This window comes from Dermacentor variabilis, chromosome 10, assembly GCF_050947875.1.
Source record: "Dermacentor variabilis isolate Ectoservices chromosome 10, ASM5094787v1, whole genome shotgun sequence".
In the NCBI taxonomy this organism is placed as follows: domain Eukaryota; kingdom Metazoa; phylum Arthropoda; class Arachnida; order Ixodida; family Ixodidae; genus Dermacentor; species Dermacentor variabilis.
This window is the reverse complement of record NC_134577.1, coordinates 121973656-121998338: the sequence shown is the minus strand read 5'-3', so window position 1 is coordinate 121998338 and position 24683 is coordinate 121973656. Positions and strand designations below refer to the sequence as shown.

General features: G+C 45.0%; 1 protein-coding gene across 2 annotated transcripts in view; it reads left to right on the top strand.

Annotated features, from left to right (window-relative positions):
• Positions 1 to 24683, top strand: part of Dph2 (Diphthamide biosynthesis 2) — a 67953-nt gene that overhangs the window by 24739 nt on the left and 18531 nt on the right. For both annotated transcript variants that reach the window (XM_075673361.1, XM_075673362.1), the window contains exons 4-5: positions 9196 to 9849; positions 14652 to 14840. In XM_075673361.1, coding sequence (XP_075529476.1) covers positions 9196 to 9849; positions 14652 to 14840 — 843 coding nt within the window. The remainder of the gene's footprint in view (positions 1 to 9195; positions 9850 to 14651; positions 14841 to 24683) is intronic.

Genomic DNA, 24683 nt, shown 5'->3' with positions numbered 1-24683 from the left:
GTCCGGTGATAATCGGCAATGCATGACGTTGCCGGTGAAAAGAAAGCGCACGGTTCTAGATTTTTAAACTAAACCGATGAGGTGATCGCCACGAACGTGCTTGCTTAGGATGGCGACGGCGACGACAGCTGCGATGACGCGGTAGGGCAGGTTGCCTCAACGTTGTCCTCACAGGAGGCCTAGTAGATGATTCAATTGCTTCAGGGCTTCATTTTCGCGAGGAACTTTCAGCTGCACTACGTGGAGCACCCGGATAGCTTGGAGAAGAATGTTGGCAAGGCTGATGGGCATAAGGTTTTCTCGTGCAATGCAATGCGATGTATGTGACGAGACGCTTGCGGCGATCTTGCCTCAGTGTTTCTTCTGGATTTCTCAAGCTGACAGGCTGCCTCAGCAACCTCTTCGCATTTTTTAAAGGCCCCTTTTGGGCCCACCAAAGCGCTGCCTCGGCGGTGCTCGCATATCGCTTGTCATCCGTGACCCCTCTTTGCAATTATAGCAGTGTCATTCTTTAATGCCGACAGTCGTGGCTTGCTACACGTGATCAGAGCCCCTAGGAAGCAGTTAAACAAGTGAGCACAATCAGCAGCTGGATGGAGGGAGGTTGTGGGGAGGTGCCCTGGCCTCCCCGCCATTATAGTTTGCTAAGATCATCTCTGCCGTCCCGCTATTTTGATTTTTTCATGCAACCCAGTTTTAACAAATATCGGTTATAACGACGGAATTTTCGTGGCATTTAAATATTGTTATAAGTGGGTTCGACTGTACCCACTATGCGTGAAGGAAAAGTGCATGGCCAACACGTAATTGTCTCATCTCTTATTGGAATAAAGCATAGACCAAGGGGGAAACTCTACTAAAACACCGAGCATGCTACAATTCTTCGTTATGAAAAAAGAAAACGGTAATTTCTGATAGATTCAGCACGCGGCATCTGTGTGATGTGGCGAAGCATTCAGTGTATTGCAGTGAAGTTAGTGAGTATTTGTGCACAGGATGAGGCATGCCAATTTTCAACGCAGGAACAGGTGCCTAAGTACTGCACTCTAAAAAACACGCAATCAATGACAGACCGACTCGCGGCGAGGAGAGAGTGGTGGCGTAAGTGGACCGAAAGCTCCAATTGAAGCAAGGCAAGGCATGGTTCTCGGAGGCCGCGTACCCATTTGACTGTAGTTGCGACACTAGACTAGATAGCATGAGTGCAGTGAAGAGGCGCGGAGGAAGGCACAACAGCTGCAGCCATCAACACTCTGTTGGGCTGCTGACAGGCCAGTCACATTTACAGATGACGAGACGGCAAGATCCTTTGCCACTTGGTCATTTGCAGGCGAAGCCGGGCTGTACTGCAAATGCCTCCAAGCATGCTCCATGAGGCCATCAGCTGCCTTAGCTAACTCCGCGAGATTGGCAGACTGTTTGCTTTCTACAGTAGAACACCGCTGATTCGTTTTTCACGGAACCGTAAAAAAAAAAAAAGAAATATGTATGAGCCAGGAAATGCAAGAGCCAGGAAATGGGAAAAATCGAGGAGTAAGAGTTGTGGTGAACTTCCCACTTTATTTTTAACTCTTACATTTCAAAAAGTTGCAGTTTTGCCTGAAAGGCAAACCATCGATTGCGATAGCAAATTAGTATACAACTGCACAAAGTAAGGATAGTAGGTTTATTGAGCCATGTAAACTTGTTCACATTTGCTTATTAAGTAAATTAACAAGCATATTGGCAGTGCACTATGGCAAACTCGACGGCCGGGGACACTGTCAAAACACCGGCGTGAGGAAGCGTGACAGCAGCAGCGAGCGAAGTGAGCTTTGTGCTGTCTATCGCTTCCACGCAAACTGACTGGCGAGAACACAGCACGCATAAAGGCATGAGCCGTCAGCGCACCTAGACTCTGCCTCCAATGCAAATAGCTTCCAAAGTACAGCCAGCGCGACTGTGCTCATCCCCGCAGTACACAGTTGCTGCCAGAGTACAACGCCACCCCTCCTCCCGTCCTCGGTGCCTCGCATGCGACGGAAGACAGCGTGCTTCCTGCCCGCTTTCTTCCCTTGCATGCGCAAGATTGAGCTGCGATCGTTGGCTCCCCTCACGTGCTTTTGCTCGCACATATAGCATAAGCCATGCGGTGATGGTGTTATAACCCTTGGACCTTATATGAAACATGCTTTGGCGCATACTATGTGTGCGCCAAAAACGCCATTCTTTCTTGATTTCCGTAAAACTTCTGCCTCCTTTGCTGATAAAATAAATTTTTTAGAGCACTTCTACATGCTTTACAGTGATGATATTTCGGAATCAGGCAGAAAAAGGGTTACAGAAACTGAAAATGTGATTTTCAAAAAATCAGTTATCTTCTTCCATGTTTCGCGATGCGAAAGTCATGTTTCCCCGTAAAGGGAGACGTGGCAATTGAAGTGGTCGAATTGTCAAAATTTTCAATATTCTGATTTATTTATTTTTCGCGATCCACGAGCCTTTATTTACCTCATAGTGAAGTATTATAACTGTACTGAAGGCACTGGGCAGTGGGCATGGTGCTGGTGCAAGAGAAGAAGACGACGAGAAGTGCTTGCTTCCCCGTTTCGACATAACGCCGACCTGTTTAAGCCTAGAGCTACAACATAGAACTAGTGCTGCTAGGCGAACATCCCCATTGTATTTGGTGGAGCTGCTGGGTTTCTCTTCGACATCCTGGAACTCCACAGTTGGACGCTACCACCAGCTACTGCAATGGATGAACCGGCACCGTCCCAGGCTGCTGCTCCCGTGCCCCCGGCCATCGTCTGCTCTGGCGTCATCCCGCAGCACGATCCAGCTATATTTAGCGGCACAGACGACCATGACGTGGAAGACCGGCTCGCAGTTCATCTGTCAAGAAGTCGCACGCCAACCCCCTCTGGTGATCAGCACACCCAAGCCGTCAACAACCTCGGCTCCTTCGCTTCATCACATCATTCAGACGCAAGTTGCCACTGTGCTGCCATCTGCCCCTCCTCTGCAGCCTGCAGCTGGACCGCTAACTTAGGCTGACGTTGTCGCCTGGCCTTACGCTCCTCCAGCTCCTGATGCCTAACTGGGCCACTGGCACCTTCCATGTGCCGCCGCCACCTTCACGCCCAATTGTTGTCCCTTACTCGGCTGCTGGAGCCCCTGTCGTCAACCCATAGCGTACACCTGACAACCGGCCAATATGCTATTTCTGCATTTTCCGGGCCACGTAGCATAACTCTGCCGCCGTTGCAGCCGCCGCAGCCGCCGCTTACCCGACAGTGGGGGCACCTCAAGCTACAGGCCTGCTCGACTTCCACATCACAACCCATCTAACCTTCCTCCGGGCTCATCTTACAGTCACCTCCCCTTCGATTCACGCCGGTCACCTTCCCCACGTCGCCGATCCATGTCCCCGATGGTTCGACGACCCCAGCCCAGCCCGAGCAAAAATGAACAGTCGCAGTTCCAGATGCAAGAACTGCGTTTACATCGAACATTTCAAGGCCTCATTCTGCACCGGCGAACGAAATTGAACTGTCCGCAGACGGCATCACCGTACATGCACTTATCGACACCGGAGCCGCCGTTTCTATTATTAGTGAGAAACTCTGCCGCAATTTGAACAAAGTGATGATTCCCCTTACCTCTCTTTCTCTGCGTATGGCAACTTCGCATCGCATTCAGCCTTCAGCGTCGTGCACAGCCCGGGTCGTCAATTCAGAGTGTTATGTATGTTATCGAATTTGTCGTCCTATCTCGTTCCTCACACGACGTTATTCTTGGATGGAATTTCCTATCTGTCAATCAAGCTCTTATCGACTGCGCTCGCCAAACTTACGTTACCAGTGCCGTGCGTTGACCCTGATGACCATTCTTCTCCTAAAGTGTTGCCGCCTCTGACATCGATATCGCATCTTTTTCCGCTGCTCTGGTTCCTGTGTCATGTAACTCTGCTGCGAACTCATCTGTTCTGTTTACAACGTCGGCCACTTGTGCGCACCACTGGAACTTCCTGCTTCCATTTGCTGTCATCACTTTTTGCGAAGGTTCTGCTGCCCTTTACATGTGCCATCCGTCCGCCTGCCCATCATCCCTCCTCCGCGGCGAGTGCCTGGGTACCTCTGAAGCTTTCGATTGCATTCTCCCGGCCACCATGTTTGATGATACGGCATCACTTCCGATTTGTGCCGTTACTCCTCCTGCCGCGACCGCTGCCCCTGTAGACGTCTTCGCTCGTGCCATCGACGCAGAACTCACGCCTACATAGCACACAGAAATCATCAAACTTCTCCAATGTTTTTGTTCCTCATTTGACATTGACCAACTGTCCTTGGGCCGAGCGTCTGTAGTCGTTCACCTTGTCAACACCGGTCAACAAACACCATTGCGCCAGCGTCCCTATCGTGTGTCGGCTGCTGAACGCCATATCATCAACCAGCACATTGAGGACATGCTGGAGCGTGGCATCATCCAGCCCTCTAACAGTCCCTGGGCATCTCCGGTTGTCCTCGTTAAAAAAAAAGATGGCTCCATTTGGTTCTGCATCGACTATCGCCACCTTAACTGAATAACATGCGAAGATGTCTATCCTCTGCCGCGCATCGACGATGCCTTGGACTGTCTGCAAGGAGCGGAATTCTTTTCCTCGCTGGATCTGCACTCCAGGTACTGGCAAGTGCCAGTGGCAGAGGCCGATCGCCAAAAGACAGCCTTCGTAACACCTGATGGGCTATATGAATTTACCGTCATGCCGTTCGGCCTCTGTAACATGCCTGCCACTTTCGAGTGTGTCACATATAAGAGGGAAGATAAAATAAAATGGTAGACGAAGAAAGGTTTCAAGAAGACGATGAGGATGGCATTAAGAATGACGTGGATTAGCCGAAGACGAAAGAAGATAAAGAGGAAGTTCTCTGTGAGGTGACAAGAGATGATTGGTGGAGAAGTATCCGGTGAGATGGAAAGCGATGATTGGTGAAGAAGAGAAGAAGACGAAGAGAAGGATTACGTGGACTAACAAGAAGGCTATAAAAGGGCGAGGAAGGGCGAGACACAGGGGGAGAGAAGAAAGCAGCGGAGACTTGGCGGGTCAGGGACGGTTCGACCGGAAGAGAGCGACGCCGGCTACTGCTCCGGCGTGCTCGTGTTCTACGGCTTTGCACCGCAGACTTCCTGCCGTTCCTGAGCCCGTTCCAGGGAGTCCACGGAGGACGCCACCACCTGTTACAGCCAGGGGTGTCCCTACCGCTGCTGCCACCCTTCCGGGTGGTGCCCCAATGCCAACATCATCGGCCACACCTCCACGGGCGCTTGGACCGGGAGCGTGTACGACGCAACCAACGACGCCTCCAGCGATGCCAGCCCTCGAACGCCAAACGCCACTCCGACGCCGGCTACGGGACCCACACCACACCACATCCGCACCGAACCAGACGTGAGCACAAACGCCAACCACTCTCAATAGAACGCTAGTGGCAGTGTTACCGGTTCGTGTGTACTGATAGTTTTTGTATCTTGTGTGTTAGTTTTGTTAGGTTTGTGTGCTGTTGTTCGTGTCGCGTGGGTGGTATTAAATGTGCATCTGTGTGGGTACACCTGTCGCCTAGTCCATTCTTTCCGCCAGAGTGTTCTCCGGAGGAGATCCGTGACAGAGTGAATGATGGACACCAGTCTTCGATGCCTGAAGTGGAAAACGTGCCTCTGTTATTTAGATGACATTGTGGTTTTTTCCACCGACTTTGCGTCGCACCTCAGCCACCTCGAGCAAGGAGCAAGTACTTGCGTGCCTCTCCACTGCAGGACTGCAACTAAATTTGAAGAAATGCCACTTTGGTGCTCGCACGCTTACTATTCTCGGCCATGTAATTTCAAAAGGTGGTATCCTCCCGGACCCCACGAAACTTAGCGCCGTATCCAAGTTCCCTAAACCAACCACTATGAAAGAGCTTCGCAGCTTCATTGGCCTGTGCTCATATTTCCGATGCTTCGTCCGTAACTTTGCCTCTATCATCGTTCTCTTGACCCAGCTTCTCACTGGCAGTTCTGACCTATCAGCCTGGTCCCCGGCATGCGATGACGCATTCCAATAACTGCGATGCGTTCTCACCTCGCCTCCAGTACTGCAACACTTCGATCCCTCTGCTCCAACTGCGATACATACGGACGCTAGTGGTGTCGGACTCGGCGCAGTTCTTGCACAATGCAAGGATGGCTTCAAAGAGTACATCGTCGCGTATGCCAGCCGCTCCCTTACCAAAGCCGAGGCGAACTACTCGGTTACTGAGAAGGAATGTCTGGCCATCATTTGGGCTATCGGAAAATTTCGTCCTTATGTGTACGGGCGTCCATTTGACATCATGACCGACCATCATTCCCTATGCTGGTTATCTTCACTTAAAGATCGAACCGGTCGGCTTGCCCGTTAAGTGTTGCGCCTACAAAAGTACGACATCTGCATTGTTTATCGCTCAGGCCGAAAGCATTCAGACGCAGACGCTCTATCCTGGTCACCCCTGCCCTCTGGTCCTGTCTACTCGTCTATTTCAACCTGCGGTGCCTTCGCCCTCAACATTTCCGACATGCCATCAGAGCAGCGCAAAGACCCATGAATCTCTTTGCTTATTGACTTCCTGTCTAGCCAGTCGCTAGCACTGATCTCTTGGATGCTCCAACGTCAAGCCGCGGATTTCATTATTCGGGATAACCTGTTGTACCGCCGCAACTACAATTCGAGTGGCCGCAAGTGGTTGCTTGTTATACCCCGACACCTCCGCTCTGACACCTGCGCCACGTTCCACGACGACCCACAATGCAGCCACGCTGGTGTATTAAAGACATACGCTCGCCTCCAGCTTCGGTACTACTGGTGCGGTATGTACCGTTTCGTTCGCCAGTATGTCCGGTCATGCCACATATGCCAACGACGCAAGACGCCACCTCAACATGCCACTGGCCCCTTGCAACCTTTACCATGCCCCGCGTGCGCGTTCGACCGCGTCGGCATTGACCTATGCGGTCCGCTTCCCAACACTCCAAGCGGCAACCGCTAGGTTATATTTGTTGCTGTCGACCACCTCACGTGGTACGCTGAAACTTCAGCCCTAGCATCTGCCACAGCAAAAGACGTCGCTAGTTTTATCCTTCAAAACCTGATTTTACGCCGTGGAGCACCTTGAAAATTACTGAGCGACCACAGTCGCATTTTCCTCTCCGATGTCCTTTCAGCATTGCTAACGGAGCGTCGCATCATTCACTGCACTACCACAGCATATCATCCTCAGATTAATGGTATGACAGAACGTTTCAACCGCACCCTTGGCGACATGTTGGCCATGTGTGCTTCATCTGACCACTCGAATTGGGATTGCATTCTACCTTTCGTCACCTACGCTTACAATACCACCACGCAAACCACCACTGGGTTCTCCCCTTTCCTTTATGGACACGAACCTTCATGCACTATGGACAAAATTCTACCATACCGGCCAGATTCTTTGGAGTATATGACTGTTTCTAGAGCGGCAGCTTACGCCGAAGAATGTTGTCAGCTCGCTCGTTCCTTCACATCCCAGTAATTAACATGCCTCTCTACTTACATGAGTCAGACTGTGTTTCTTGTAAATGTGCGCCTATTCCATACGTGGATTGTGTGAAATATCTTGGAATCTCTTTCGATAGTACCTTGTCGTGGCAACATCACTTATCACTTATTTGTTCTAAAGTGAGGTCAGTAGCTTGGCTGTTGTTTAATATCAGAAGTTTTGCACCCTTGTCCATAAAAAATATTATTATACATGCACTGGGTTACAGTGGGTTGAGATACGGCATTAAAGTCTTCGGCTTCTGTTCGGATCATTGGAGATGCAGGGTAGACAGGATTATAAAAAATGCTTTTAAAAATGTTGCCTACAATTCCCCAATAGTAACAGCTGCAAATATCTTCTGTAAACTTGGTCTACTGAATTTTCATTCATTGCTTATAGAAACAGTTGTCATCAAACATTTTTAGAATTTCGCATTCAAACGTAAAAGTGCCACCACAGGAGAACTTAGGAAGCACGTCCGTTATGTAGTTCCCCATTCAGCCACAAGGTATGGTGAGGCCAGGTGCTGTGCATATGTGCCAGACATCTTTAACAAATTACCAGATGAAATTTTTAACGTGACATCGAAAAGCTCGCTGATAGAATTATTAAAGCAGCTATGGTGAAATTAACCACCAGAACATTTTTGCATCATAATATTTTCTTCAACTTCCTTTAAGTAGAATAACCAAATGTTACCTTGTTCTTTTCCATTTTTTTTGTCATTCATTTTATTTCTTTATTCTACATGTCTCATAAATTCGTGTAGTTTTTTTAATGTTTCTTTTATTGCCATGTGTATCATATTCATAAGCATGGTCCTACAAGCCAACTGAGGCTTAAAGCGGCCCATTTGTGTTTCGCATTTTTGGTGGCAATAAATATTATTATTATTATTAGTGCATCACACATGCAGACGTCCTCTTCAGGTGCGGTGTGCTTAATTGCGCACACCAAGATAGTGCAACAAAATCAAAGCGCTGATAAAAATAATAATACTTAAAACATGTTGCATGCATCTTGAAACGCTTCTGATTTGACCTGTGCTACAAGTTTAAGCAGTATGGGTAAATCATTTTAGCGACATGTGTTGGAGGTTAGGCAGTTGGGTGCTCACTCTCAGCATGTCATCACGTGGCGGGTCCACCTCATTCATTCTTTTTCACTGTGCTTCACAATGTTTTCACTATCAGGCATATTTTTGACATGGTAGTTTCCAAGTGTGCTAGACATGAAATAGTTGATGATCTCATATCTGATGCTCCTGTAGCAAGTTCTCTCATGGAGTCCACATTCTCTAAATGTGACAGAACTCACTGAAGAGTTCAAATTCTTAATTAGTTTTGCAGCTGTACACTTCTCATCGTTCTGAACATGCAAGAACTTTTGTGAAGATAAATTTTCAATGTACAGAAACAATTTGCACCTGAAGGAGACAGACATAGATTTGTGTCTCTTACTATGCTGGTCACACTCTTCCTAGATAGACAGAATTGCAGCCGCTACATTGAAACCTTTTGTTGTTTTATTCAGCTGAAAATTTGAATAACAGAGGCATCGTGCACACACTTGTTGTTCCTCCCTTTGCCAGCATGCCTTTTGTGCTTTACTGCAGGTGACATCTTTACCAAGATCTCGGCCCTGTTCAGAAATGCCATCTGCTCTGAACTGGTCATACCGTCTATGCAGCAGGAATTGAAGGACGACCGCAGAGGGATAAAGGGCATAACCAAATGCTCACGGAGAATTCATCTTGCAGAAGACACCAGCCTTTCCGACTACTCTGTACTGTTCATTGGACCCGAGAACCGGACACTGACAAACATTGTTTTCACGTTTAATAATTGTGCGTGCTACTCGTACAACCCAAGCACTCGGAAGACTCGTCAGGAGAGCCTGGCAGTCAACCAACAGCTCATGCGTCGTTACTACCTCATCGAGAAGGCGAAAGATGCCAACATTGTGGGAATTCTCGTGGGCACCCTGGGAGTTCAGAACTACCTCTCAGCAATAGGCCACCTGAAGAAGCTGATCCGGAATGCAGGAAAGAAGCCCTACACTCTCGTCACAGGCAAGCTGAATGTAGCCAAGCTCGCCAATTTTCAGGAGGTTGACGTGTATGTGCTAGTTGCTTGTCCCGAGAACACACTGCTCGACTCCAAAGAGTTCTTCCGGCCCATCATGACTCCCTTTGAGCTGGAACTAGCTCTGAACCCTTCGAGGGAGTGGAGCCAAGTGTTTTCAGCATCCTTCAATGACATCCTGCCAGGCAAGTAGTTGTTCAGGTTTTTTGGTGCTATGGTTGCACGGTCTTCTGCTTTAGGTTACTATCACAACATTAGGGCAGCGCCTGTGCAGCAGGCTACGCTGGTGAGTCTAGGAGGCCAGTACACCTAACATGACTTGTGCAGTTGGATAGCACAGCAGAACTAGCCAAAAAGTGGCCACCGTAACGTCACTGTCACACGGGCAGTCTTGGTACTCATAGAACCATGCAGATGTGGCCGCCATAAAGCATCATGCTATATTTACTAGAGTGAAATCTAGCACAGCGTCCATGGGAACTGCAGCTATGGTGATTCAGCCGCCATGGGAGTGAGGGGTACAATGCGGGGATTTGCCTAAACTTTTTCCTGGCTTCAAACAGCTTTGTTATTTTGCAGACTGATCATTTTCAATAAGATATTGCACTATAAATACAACAATTTGCATGTTTATGCATCTGCACAAAGATTTGCGATTAGAAAGTGATTAGAAAACTATGATTTCTTAGAAATTTACAAAGCTATAAATACCACAAGAATGTCTGAATCCACATGGGACAAACTTATCATTTTTATGGTAACTGAATGGTCACAAAAATTTAATTCTGGGGCTCTGCATGCCAAAACCATGATCTGATTGTGAGGTACACCGTAGTGGGAGACTGTGAATTAATTTTGACCACCTGGGGTTGTTTGGTTTTTATTAAACTTTTGTGCGCACAAAGACAGGACATTATTCGTTCGACATCCTGTCTTTGTGCACGCAAGAGTTTAATAAGAACCATGTTCAGCCAACTCGCCCAAAACGTAACGCTTTTCAAGTTATTTAACAGGCGCCCAATGCACAAGCATTTTTTGCATTGAAATTCAGCCACCACAAGCAGGAATCTAACCTGTTACCTCAAGCTCACCAGCGTAATGCCACAGCCACTGAGTTACCGCAATGTGTTGAATGATTGCAGCACCAAAGTTTCCGGGAGTAATTGTCAGGAAAGCATGAATCCCGAATGCATTAGCAAACAAAAGAAATTAAAAAGTGCAGTCTTTAGGGTATACTAGCCTGTCGATGAGCCTGTGTCAATTGCAAGGTAAATTTTTAAAGCTGTCAGTGAATCAGACATCTCTCTATAGAGGCCACAAAAGTGGATCCTGCTCCAGGTCCCTTCGGAAATGTTGGTTGTACACTGGAACTTGTAAAACCCTGTCTAGGGAGGCCTTCTCGATCATTGTCAGGGTGAGTTTAGTATGTCACCCAAACCACAGTGGTGCATTGCACAGAAGAACAAACTCAGTCATAACGGGCCATTTAATTCACACAAAAAATGTGAAGCCTGTTCAATCAAGATTTTCTCTGCGAATGAGATGTCTCATTGCATAAAACTGACATGAGGAGGACATGTTGTCAGGCTAGTTCATGCTTGTTTAACATAAAGCAGCATTACAACACAGCCAGTGAAAGACGTGTCACAGGCACTACTAACAGCTTCACTCAAAAAGCTAATCACAATATTTTTGGAAGGTCTCTAGGCGGTTAACCAGACACAACCTAAAAGGGTAACTCATGGTAAGTTGTTCTTGGGCAAGTTTGCTGGGGCTTGGTGAAGCCATTGTAGCACAAATAAAACAAGCACAAAGAACAGAAGACCGGTCCCCATGGGCAGTACATTGACAACTTATCTGTTACAGTCCCCTAGAAGACGAGAAAAGAAAATGTACAGAATAATACACATGGCGATCATGTTGGCGATTAACACACCATCTAATTTGACCTATGTAGGCCCACCCACGTTTGCTATAGACCCCCAACAGCACCAAAATCTTTCTGCGATGATTTACATGATGTTCTAAGCAATCTAACTGTTCAGTACCCTACGTCACCTTTGTTTATTCTGGGGGACTTTAATTTTCCTAGTATTTTGTGGAGAAGTGATTTTGTGTTCCGTGCCCTGGCAAAAAGCTCATCCGAGGATGCACAATTTCTGAATATCTGTTCAGACTTTAACTTGTCACAGTTAGTACATACATGAACCCACTCATACAACTTCTACATCATCTAACATCCTGGACCTTATTTGCACCACTGTGGCTTACTTTGTTTCTAAACTGATTTACTCCAGGGCGTAAGTGATCACTTGATAATTAATTTCACGTTGAAAATGCATGTATCTTCCAAGAGGCAATCTAAAATTATTGTTGACTATAACCGTGCTGACATACCCTCAATTACTGGTCAGCTGGAAATGTTTACCAGTGACTACCTTAATAAATTTGATGAACGCTCTCTCGAAGAAAACTGGTAGCTCTACAAAAATAAATTGCTCCACTTGATTAACCGGTATACACCTCAAAAGCAAATTTCTTATAACTCACACTCACCTTGATTCAACAATTTCCTTAAGCGACTATGCAAAAAAAAGAAACATATTTTCCGTCGTGCCAAACATACCAATATTGCCAATCGCTGGGATGCTTACCATCGTGTAGAAGCCTAGTGCATTTATGCTGCTAGCAATGCTAAAAAAACCTATTTTAATGTCACACTGCCATCCCTCTTACTAATGAACCCACGTAAATTCCGGAGCATTTTTCACAACAAGAAAGCTGACTCTATTCATTTATTTCATGTTGATGGCAGTGATGTTGACGAAAACCAGTGTTGCACTGTGTTAAATGAAGTGTCTACCTTATTTTTTTTTTTTTTTGTGATAATAACCTTGCCGATTTACCGAATATTCCTCATTCTTTGTTTTGTGCTATGGATCCCATATTACTTGATTGAGTTGGTATTAACCGTTTGATTGATAATCAGAAGATCTCATCTTCTGCAGGTCCTGAGCTTATTAATTCAAAAATGTTAAAATGTACGGCATTATTTTCATCCTGTTATTCTATCTAAACTGTTTACTCAGTCAGTACAGTACTCATCGCTTACGGACTGGAAAATGGCAAGGACGGTTCCAGTCCATAAATCAGGTAATGCAGATTGTCCCGAGAACTACCGACCCATCTCATTAACTAGCTTTCCATGCAAACTCTTAGAACACATAATATATTCTCACCTCATCGATTTTCTGGAAAGCAACTCGTTCTTCCATCCATCTCAACATGGTTTTAGAAAAACTTTTTCATGCGATACTGAACTGCTTTATTTAACTAACGATTTGTTCGCCGCTTTAGATCTGGGATTCAATATTGACTGTATTTTTTTAGATTTTGCCGAAGCTTTCGACACCGTATGTCATACCCTACTTATCCGTAAACTTAATAAGCTTAACATTGACCCAAATATGTTGTCTTGGATTAAGGAGTTTTTTTCTAATCAAACTCAATATGTCACAACCAATAACTATTCATTTGCTTTGTCAACAGTTACATCCGGAGTGCCACAAGGCTACGTCTTGGGGCCTTTACTTTTCTTGATTTATATTAATGATCTCCCTAACTGTGTAACGTCATCATCAATTAATCTGTGTGCAGACGATGGTGTAATATACTGAACGGTCACTAACCCTGATGATCAAGATAAACTGCAAGGAGATCTTTACAATGTATCACTCTGGTCTAATAAATGGCTCGTGAAACTTAATGCTAGCAAGTGCAAATCAATGCGCATATCACGTACAGCCAGCAATGGCAATCAGTGCAGATATGTACTTAATGACACTTTATTAGCATTCGTTACCTTCACAAATATCTTGGCTTTCACATAACTAATGATCTCTCATGGGATATGCATACTAATTATATTACTGCTAATGCTCATTGCATGTTAGGATACCTTCATTGTAACTTTTCTACCGTTCTACTTCGGTAAAATTGACACTCTACCAAACTCTAGTTCGCTAAAAACTAGAATACGCACCTGCCATTTGGGATAACAACCAAGCATCACTAACCATAAACCTTGAAGCAATACAAAATGAAGCAGTTCACTTTATTTTATCTAACTATTCCCGCCATTCCAGTGTAACATATATGAAAAGAACCCTCAATCTGCCAGATCTTTCATTACATCGCAAATGTGCTCGCCTTTGCCTATTCAACAAGGTTTATCACTCTAACCACGTGCTTAAGAATCAACTTATCACCCCACCTTTCTACGTTTCATCCCGTTCTGACCACAGATATAAAGTTGCCGTCCCATCCTGCTGAACGAACAAGTATCATGATTCTTTTTTATCCCGCACAAGTGTCAACTGGAGCCACCTGCCTGCTTCCATCATTCAGATCACAGATACATCTTCATTCAAAACAGCAGTCTACCACGCTATCGCTTAACGTTTTCCTTTATACCATTGTCTGTATATTACTTTGCTTTGTTATGTACCACTCCTTTTTGTAGTGCCTTAGAGCCTTGAAAGTATGTATAAATAAATGAATAAATAAATAAATAAGTAAATAAATAAGTAAGTAAACAATGGTATGAAGTAAACTATGCCTGGTGTGCATTTCCCATTTGACCTGGCTTGCTTCTTCTGGCATCCATGCTTTCTGTTTTCACATGACAGTGAGTTTTTATGGCACCTAAAAGAACCACAGCTATGTTGTGCCTGCCTGCCACCTTCCTGATGTTTTTGAATGGATAGCGGTCATTGTGTCTGGTCTTTTGCCCTTCGTGTTTGTCTTATTTGTGCTTCAGTGGCTTCACCCATTACCCAGCATGTGTCACTATTCAGTGTCTCTTTGCTGCTGTAAGACGATGCACAGTAGCAGAGCAGCTTTACGAATCCATATCAGAATCGTGTCACCAAATGTCCACTGTATATGCATGGCAACCACATCTCTTGTCTTTCCTTCCCATCGGCAGGTGGTGAGCTGTACTTGGAGCTCACCGAGCAATCCTCACAGCCAAAGCACGACGTCTCCCTGATCACTGGCAAGATAAGAAGCCTCGGCATTGAGGACAACGCAAAGGACGAGGGCAGCGCCGCCCACAGTGCACTCGCGGCTAAAGAGGCCAGGGTCGCCGTGCCCGGGCTCCACATTGCTGCTGCAGGTGTAGCTGTCTTTCCTTTCAATGTGTTTGTCACTGGTGGGTGGTTCTGAACAGGTTCGAGCATTTTTAGTGAACAAGTGGAGCGCGTAAAACACATAACTAAGTTGCATGTGCCAGATATTATGGTGCTGTGCGCATGGCAAGGAGACCACCTTTCCTCTAACCAGAGAGAGAGAAATGAGATGGGATAAGCAGGGAGATTAACTGGAAGAGGAGCTTCTGGTTTGCTATCATACACAGAGGGAAGGGTGAGGGGAATAAGTACAATGGAAAGAATACCAGAGAAATAAAGCAAACGCGCAAGAAAAAAAATATAGAGGAGGTCGGGAACACCTGGGAGAATCATAGTCCAATAGGCTACTCAAACTCAAAACTTCAATAGTGCCTTGGTTGTCTTCTGGAGTGACGACTATAGACCATGTCTACCATAGAGTTTTTCTTAAAGATTACTAGAGATAATCTATTGTAATATGCCTTTTATTGCGTTTTAGAATGCTGCAAGGCAGGCTGCATGGTCATCGACTAAGAGTCTTTGGTCGTGCCACTTCGCTCTCTTCGTCTTCGCTCGCTCATCCAAACGTTGATATGATAATAATAATGATAATGTTTCTTTTGCCATCTTTTACATGTTAGAAGGGAGGGCAGAGGGAAAAAAGCTGCTCGCAGGCAGCTTGATGAGCCCACAACCCCTGGTCTGTTTATTTTGGCAAGCACAGGGTAACAGTTGAACAGAAACAGATTCTAATTACAATACAAACCATAGAATAACATGAAGTCACTACGAAAGGAAGTATCCAGAATCAAGCATAAGGCGAAGATTCTGGTAAAAACAAAAAAATAAATCAAAGCTATCTAATTTGTAGGCGTTCAAAAGAGAGGGTAACCTGTAGGATAAATGCTGTTGTCCGGTAGTAAGACGAGGAGTATTTGCTAACCAGCTTTCTCCATATCTGGTTGGGTAGTATGCTATTTGTTTTGCAAATTTGCAAGAAATTGTAAACTATTGAGGCTATGTCTTATTTCTGTTTTAAACGTCACGCTCAGTCGGTACTTATATAAGCTGTGTATACTAATTATTCTGGAATTGTGAGAAAGTTGAGCTGCGTGGGATCGTTAAGGTGCACTATAAAGATGACGAAGGTATTTCTTCTGCAAAAGATGAATGTGTTGCAGGCTAGAGGGTGCTGAGGTTCCCCATATGAGTTGGCAGTAGTTGAGGTGAAAAAAAAAAGGAGTTATAAAGAAGTGAGAAAAAAGGGGGAGTTATAAAGAAGCAATTTAGTTCGTGGTTATCGCTGATGTTTTAATCGGCCTATCATACCGGTGATTGGGGCTATCTTTGTTGTTAGTTTATACGATCGTCCCAGAACATATGGCAAGAGAAAATTACGCCCAGACATTTGAAACTCTCTACAATATCTGTGTTGCGGAAGTTCAATACTATGGGTTGGTATGGCAGAATGATTTTGTTAATTGGTCGGAAAATGACTGCTTTAGTTTTCTGTTCATTTATATGCATAGAGTTTGATATTGCCCATTTTCCTAGTGCGGTCAAGGTTTTGCAACATGCGGATATCATTTCAGAGATATTCTTTCCTGAAAAGAACATAGTAGCGTCATCTGCATAAATAATAAATCTTACATCAGGATTTATGTTTACAATCTCGTTGAGGTACAAATTAAAGAGGAGAGGTCCTAGTATGCTACCTTGTGGCACACCAGTTTGGATAGATTTAATTGCAGAAAAGGAACTAGTTAGCTGAACCGCTTGCTTTCTCTGGGATAAATACAACCGTATTAGTTGCAAAGCCTTACCGCGAACTCCATATTCATGTAATTTTTGCAATAATATGTTACGATCCACGAAGTGGAAAGTCTTTGAAAAATCGACAAATACGCCAAGTGCCATACACTTTTTTTCAAACTGTTCAAGTATAAATTCTTTCTGTGCAAGAAGTGCCAGTTCAGTTGATTTATTTTTGGTGAAGCCATATTGATATGCAGTAAGCAGTTCATACTTGTTAATGAATTTGGATAAACGCAAGTGCAAAAGTTTTTCAAAGACCTTCGAAAACAGGTAGTCGCCCAAATCATTTCGGTTGCCAAATTTTGCCGATATATTACAGTTATAATACTTCCTTAATACTTCCCCCCTCTAGTGAACCCTTAACACATCTCAGTCAATTTTATGTTGACATCTTCAAATGTGTAATCACTCTGGTGCCTTCAGAACACGACCATAGTGACTGCATGGTATACAGTCTGAAGCGGATTGCGACTGTTCTGATTGCTGCTTTCTTTTGGGTGTCCCAGTTTCAGTGCGCAAATCTGCGTATGCTTTGGGAGACAAGTCAAAAGCCGTGGGTGCATCTTCTGTTGGACGCTCGGCACCTGTACTGAGTAGGGGTCTTGTAGTAGTGAAACGGATGTCTTCGAGCGAGTCATTCCCTAGACAAGAATAATAGGCTGATTCATGAACTGCATTTTCAATCAACGTATATATGATCCTTGTGGCGCCTGTGCCACCTACCATCCTGGGTCATCGTTACAAAAGACCTCTTGCCGCATTCTTCAACTGCAGTCGACTCTCGTTACAATGAACCCTGATGATCTGACGAAAAAACGTCCACTTTATCCAAAGTCTGTAATACAATAAAACCTTGTTAAACTGTATCCGCTTAAACAGTAGTTTCGTTTTAAAAGTAGTAAAGTGAAATTATCGACCCAGTGGCCATATAACATAATGCGTTTTGTATCCGCATAAACCATACCAGCTTATTGCATATGAATCGGCTAACACATAGTGTTTCCACTTTTCGTCACAAAATCATGGCGGTACTTCGGCCCGACAGAACAACGAGCCTCATAGATTTTAATGGCCTCCAAGCGTAAGCGCAGAGGGTGCTTGGAACGGTGAAGCCGTATCAACATCAACATCACTTTGGTGCCGTGCCCCAGAGTCGGAGCATTGTGGCCCTGTTGTGGTTTCGGGCAAGCTAGGACAGAAACCGGATGCTCAGCATAGAAGAAAAACTGGACATTGTTCGTGTTGTAGAACGTGGCACGAAGAAGTCTGTGCTGGCACGCGAGAGGGATCTACCATTGACTATGGTGTGTGGCATTGGGAAACGCAAAGAAGTTGGTAGGCAATGCTGCTACGACTGTGAAAATATGTCGGCTGTGAGGTTCAACTTTTCGCCATCGTTGGCTCTGTTATTGCCGAAGTGTTGCCTAACGACAGTGGTGAGGACGACACGGAAAGCAACAGCAGGGGTGATTCAGGCTCGGCAGTGGCACATGTTGTGCGTTACGTCAGCCTCATGCTAGTGTTTACCGAGAAGAGGGGGCTGGCGAAAAAGCTGGCTCGTAGCTTGAGTGAGTTTAAGGCCGTCGTCATCGCTGCTAGCCCACAAAAGCATCAGATGAAAATAACATGCTTTTGTCGTGTGAAGTGAATAAATACTGCATAATTTCTGCCTTTTCATCGCACTCTCTCGTAGTTCCGTTTTTGACAGGTAAGTGGGCGATCTTGCGCATCGGTTAAGCAGTACTACCATTTAGTACATAAGTAAAACCTCGTTAATTCAAACTCGCCTTATTCGAAATCCTGCGTAATTCGAAGGTTTTCGGCAGTCCCAACAGTTTGCATGCAAATTTTGCCGGATAATTTGAACAGCCAGCATGCCCATATCCGGATAATACGTCAGTTTAAACCATGGCCTCCGTGATTTTTCCGTGCCTCCCTGATCCGCGGCGGTAACAGTGAATTGCTGCGCACTGTAAGCAGACTGGAGGACGCAGCCAACGGTGCGGCTAACTACTGCGCCAAGCAGTCACGCATCAATGACTACCGTATTTACACGATTGTAAGTCGACCACTTTTTTAAAATTTGAAAATCTGAAGTGGAGGGGTCGACTTACAATCGAAACCAAAACATGGCACCGCCAAAAAAGCAAGACCAACGGGAGCTACAACGTAGTTTGAATTTTATGTTTGCTCTATGGCTTTACCCGTAGCTTTTCGCTATCCTGCGTGTTTGTTCGCTTTTCAGAAGGATTTTTCAACATTTTTGAGAGTTTTGCAGTGCACACAACACTCATGAGGGGGTGTCGATAGTTGATGGAAGTGCCGCTGTTCCATTCACGGCGGCACCCTCAGAATGGTGGCGCTTGATGTCGTGGTGCGGTCGTTTGCCAAATGTGAAATTTCGCGGGACGACGACACGCTGTGGGACCGTAGCAACGATGAGGATGGCAGCACTAGTGAAGCTGAGTAGTCCAGTGACCATGTCGGCTACTAAGAAATTTTCATTATCGAATGCGCTCTCAAGTATGCTCTCCCTTTTTTTTTTTTTTTTTTCCTGTCACATGATATGGGGGGGGGGGGGGAGGGGGCGGAGTGTCAACTTACATTCGAGTCACCTTACAATAGTGAAAATACGGTACTTCATGTGACCGTTTTTCAGGCGAAATAAAGTTGCAGTGTTAATACAGCCACATTTCGTACGTTTATTTCTCGTTTTTCGTCATATTTTTTATCATTCGAATTAAAGAGGTTCTACTGTGCTTTTTCTGAGCTCCAGCCAACTACGGTTTAATGAGGTTTCACTGTATCCTCACTTCCAAAACTTTCGTTGCGACGTCTAACAACTTTGTTGCAAAGAGTAAGTGATGAGCGTCCAAAGTAAAAAACAAACAAACAAGTCAGTTTCGCCTGAAAGGCGAAGCATCAATTGCGATAGCAAATTAAGCAAGATAAGCCTTACAGCAGCAGCGAGTAAATTGACCTTCATGCTGTCTCTCGCTTTTAATGCGAACAAAACATTGAAAGCATAGCGCATATGAAGCTACTATAACTGGATGCGCTTTGTCCACATCGCGGATTGCTTTGAATATGAGGCCCGCATGGGTGCGCACTTTATCCACATTGCAGATTGCTTCCAAGATACAGCACCCACGCGAGTGAGCACTTTGTCCACATTGCAGATCGGATCGCTTTCAAGGTATGGCGGCCACGCCGTAAGCAGTAGCCACCGTAGAACCCACCTCTCTCTCTCCCCCCCTCCCTCCCCCATGCTACGTGCGAAAGAAAACGGTGCATTTTCGCCCTGCCTTCCTCCCTCACACGCAATATTGAGCCATGATCTTTGGCTGACCCTCACGAGTCAGTTGTCAGCCTGTGTCGACACGGTAAAAGTATGTCTTATACGCCCGATTTTGAAAAGAATTGCTGCTAATTTCATCCGTTGGAGCCGATAGTCCGTTGTAGCGAGGTCTGTTAAGAGCAAACTTCGTTGCATTAATAAAATAGGCAAAACAAACTAAGGCTGAAATATGGTCCGTTATATCTAAAAGTTTGTTGTATGTAGATTTGTTGTAACGATGATAGACTGTACTACTGTCATGAGGCAATAAAGGAAGAAAGAAAGAAGAAAAAGCAGAAGATAAGAAAACAATAAGACACGAGGAGTTGGTGGCAGAAATAAAGAAACAATAAGATAGAAAATAGGAGCGTACGACTAAAAAGAATACAATATGAAAGCAGAAGAAGAAGCGCAAAAGTGCACGTGCAGCTATGTGGCCAATGGGAGAAGGGACACATAGTCGAAGAGAGCTGCCCAGCTAGGCTTTGGGATGAAGGCAAGGAGAAGGGGCTGGAGGCTGAACAGGACAGGTGGATCGCGGAGATGGCGGCAGCCCAGTGGAAGCAGTTCTTCAGCTGCCGTGGCCACAACCCGCGAGCTGAGTGGACCTCCCACCGGAAGCCGCAGCTACAGGCTGACGGTGTAGCTTCCTGGATTCCCTGCGGCTACGATCCGCAACTTGCAGAGTTGACCGGCCGATCTAGGCGCCTAGGTCACTCCACCCTCTTGACCCCCTGACCAGGCTAACCGTGGACTGAACGTCGGACACAGTGACGTCGAGTCTACAACGCATCGGCGGGCCCAACGATGTGTCGCTGGAAGCAGCGATGACGAGATGACGTGGCCATGTCGATAGATTTTATATAAATATTTTCAGCTTCATAATACGTCGTGCGCGAGGACTTAGGACAATATTTTCAATTAACTAGCTTTGTATATTGTTTGCCGTATGTTAGGGTTTTGCCATTGGGTTGAGAACGCATGCTTTACGGATTTTTTTTTTTTTTTTAAAGTCAGGAAAAGCCTTTATGGGACATGAGCATAAGAAAAATACATATATCCCGAAAGCACGTGTTGTCAACCCAATGGCTAGCTATTGTATAGCTCCCATTTCCATAATGGTGAATTTATATGAAACAAGCTTCCTTGCTCCTTTTCACTGCTTAATCTTGTTGTAACACCCTTCAAGCAATACTTCATTTTAGAGCCTGTGAGGATCTTGAACAAATAAACATCCTACTTCCAAGGGAAGCCTTGTACTCCCTGCTTGAGACTGTACTTCCGCCCAACGTATTAGGACCCACTGTCGCGGAGTCTATCTTGCAAAAGTTCGCAGAGCTGTCACATAGTCTTTGACGGATTCATTAGCAAGCTGATCTCATTTCTGAGAGCAATATCATCCAAGTAATTCGGAAAGCCAGGGATCGAAGTGCCTGTCTCATGAACTTGATGTCCACCAAATTCACCTCAGATGGTTTCCGTGGTGCAACCTGGCCCTCAGCATCTTCGAAGATTCAACGACGTGGTTGGCTTCATAGTAGAACTGCAGGCACTCTACCCATGACGACTAGCTGGTGCCGGGCACAAATTCTGGCATCTTGCCTTTAGGCATCGTCTTCAAGGGAAACTTGCTTCGCAGGGTCTCATTCCCTCGTGGCCAGTATTGCAAAATGTCTTTTATTGCATTTTAGAACACTGCAAGGCAGGTTGCGTGGTCACGAGCTCAGAGTCCTTGGTCGTGCACCACTTTGCTCTCTTCGTTTTTGCTTGCTCGTCCAAACGCTGATATACAGCATAACCCCAACATTGTGATTCTTCATCTGCCAAGGGAATGATGGGTAGCACATGCACACCTGCTAAATTTCACAAATTTATCATGAAATAGTATCTGATTTTTAGAGCTTGTTTATGCTTATTGTATTGACATCTAGAACTTTACGATACTACACTGTGGGGTGAAATTATTTCAAAAGGATACGAAACATTCCTTGACAGATTTCTCAGCCTGGTTTTTTGAACCTGCTGAATTATTTGGTCCCTACTTACAGCAACACCACACACGCATTCAACGAGCGTATAAAAGCTACCAAATTCTTAACCACTGTTGCGTTAAGGCTTAATGAATGCACTTCGTAACCTATGCCATTTGTCTGTGGCACAGATTGTTCTTGCTGCGAGTATAAAACAGCATGCTTGTTGACATTATTCCTGCAAAGTGCACTCTCCAAATTTTAAAAAATAAACAGTTATCATTACGAGTAACAACTATTTATTCCCACGGATTTTAGTAATCTTCGGTTTCTGTTGTAGTATTTTTCAACTTTTGAGGTTGGCATGTCTGTACATGGATATGTGTAATTCTTGTGCCTGTGACTTCAGATGCTCTAGTGGCATAATTTATTATACTCTATCTTTGTAAATTTCTGATCAGTTATGTTTATGATGAAGGCAATAAGTTTCCACGTGCATGCATGCATAATCACTCATTTCACTCTGATATTGAAGTCATGGCCGCTGTCTATCAGATGAACCTTCCAAATTTTACATGGATGGCATTCGTTGATTTTGTTTTGTTGTTTCTTGTGAAGAATATATAACTGCTGTGACATACTCATCGTGGATGCCTGCACATAGTGTATAAAGTGTGGTTGAATACACTTTATTGCTTTGCAGATAATTGTCTGCAGACTGGTTGGTAAACCCTCGTACTTGCAGCACCTGCAGGTGAACGGCAAGGAGACAGTACAGATCAGACAAGGAAGTACATTGGCTTCTAGTTCTTTAGTTATGAGTGCAGTTTGTTTGATTGCCGCCAGTCAAGTCAAGTTTATTGGAACAGTCATATTGGAGCTACATGGTAATAGTATTACAGCAGGACGTGCCAGGGGCCCTCCTATGATTACATAAATAGGGTTATTATACACAGGCAGCAAAGAAGTACAGTCAGTGAACAATAATAATAATAATTAGGCAAGTTGATTATCTATAACAGGAAATTGGATGCATAAGTTAAAATAATGCTAATTATTGAAAAAACAAGAAAAAATAATCGAAAGCGTGTGAAGAAGCAAAATAACAACGAATATTCACATGTTCCACAGGCGCTGATCTTCATAGGCGAACTCCCAGGTCCCCCCTCCTGGAGAACAAACATCAAATCAAATGAAGCAACAGCACGCTGCCCCACATGTTAGTGCAGGCCTTTGCCCTTGATCCCCCAGGCTCATACTAAATTCTTAAAGTCAACTTTCTCATTTCGAACGTTGACTGGAGAGGTTCAGCCACCCTTCCAAACAGCGTACGTTACCTCATCTAAGGCAGACAGAGCCACAGCTTGTTGGTGCAAACATTGAAAGCAAAATAAAAAAAAATTGTACTAGTACAAAACCAAGAAAATGAAAAAAAAAATTGAGGCTACAATGATTAGAGAAACTTCAAACTAACATGTCATGCACATTACTAACAAAGTAGTGCATGTTAAACCTCAGTTTATTAAAATAATCTACTCAACCCATCAGTGTTTCCATTCATCCTGCCTTTCTTGTTCTTAGTTTTAACCTGTCGGTGAAATTATATTCCTGGAGAACTAGGCCCTACCAGAGCAAGCATCGGTTCTTGTGAGACATTTCTTGGAGCCAGTGGTCTGTTTCGAAAGTGAACTTCGCTCTATACAAATAGAAAGGAAACTTCTGGGCTACCCAAACTGGGTAGGCGCATTCATTCTCTGAGGCGCTGTAGGCCTCTTCTCATTTGGTTAACTTGTGGCTAGCATAACATGCTAGGTGCTCCTCCCCGTCTCCACCTATATGACTAAGAACTACTCCCAATGTTTCGTTACCGGTGTCACACGGCACGACGAACTGTTTAGAATAGTTGGGGTTCGAAGCACGGGTCGTGTGATTAGAACACTTTTTAGGCCCTGAAACGCTCTTTCTTTCATCTTATCCCAGCAAACCTGTCCGGGCTCTCCTTTTCGGAGCACATCTGTTAGTGGGCTCGATATCAAAGTATCAAAGTAAAGTAACCCCACAATCTGAGGACATGTCCTGACACCTGTCCTTGTTTGCAGTTGAGGAAAGTTAGCGAGAGGTCCTAACTTTAGTTCGGAGGGCTGCCGCATTTACTGACCCATGACACACCCAAGATAGGTAACCTGCGAGCACCCAAAGGTGCACTTTTCAGCCTTTATCATGAGACCCTCGTCCCGCAAACGTGTTAGTACAGTGCTCATCCCAGCTGTTCGAGAAGATCACTGCATCATCGAAATACGGGATAGCATAGCCTTGGAGAACAATGTCCATGTGCTTCGACAAGCTAAACGGTGTGTTCTTAAAACCAAAATTTAGCATGAGTGGTCAAAAGGTACCAATCGAGGAAATAAAGACCACATCACGGCTGGCGCTTTCTGACATGGGTACCTGCCAGTAAAGCAAGTCAAGTGTGGAAATGTACTTTGTGCCGCTTGCATGTTCTACCTGCTCCTCTATGTTTTTTATGGAGTAAACTTAGTCCTTCGTGACCGCATTCAATTTCCTCTATTCTGCACATGGATGAGGTTCTTTCGCACTCGTTTCTATGAGAATCATGGTACAAGTGTAATCAGTGTCCATAGGCTCAGTTACCCCAAGTTCGAGCATTCATTTTATTTCTGCCTCCAATATTTCTCGCTGGTGAGGTGAGACTGAATACAGTTTTGACC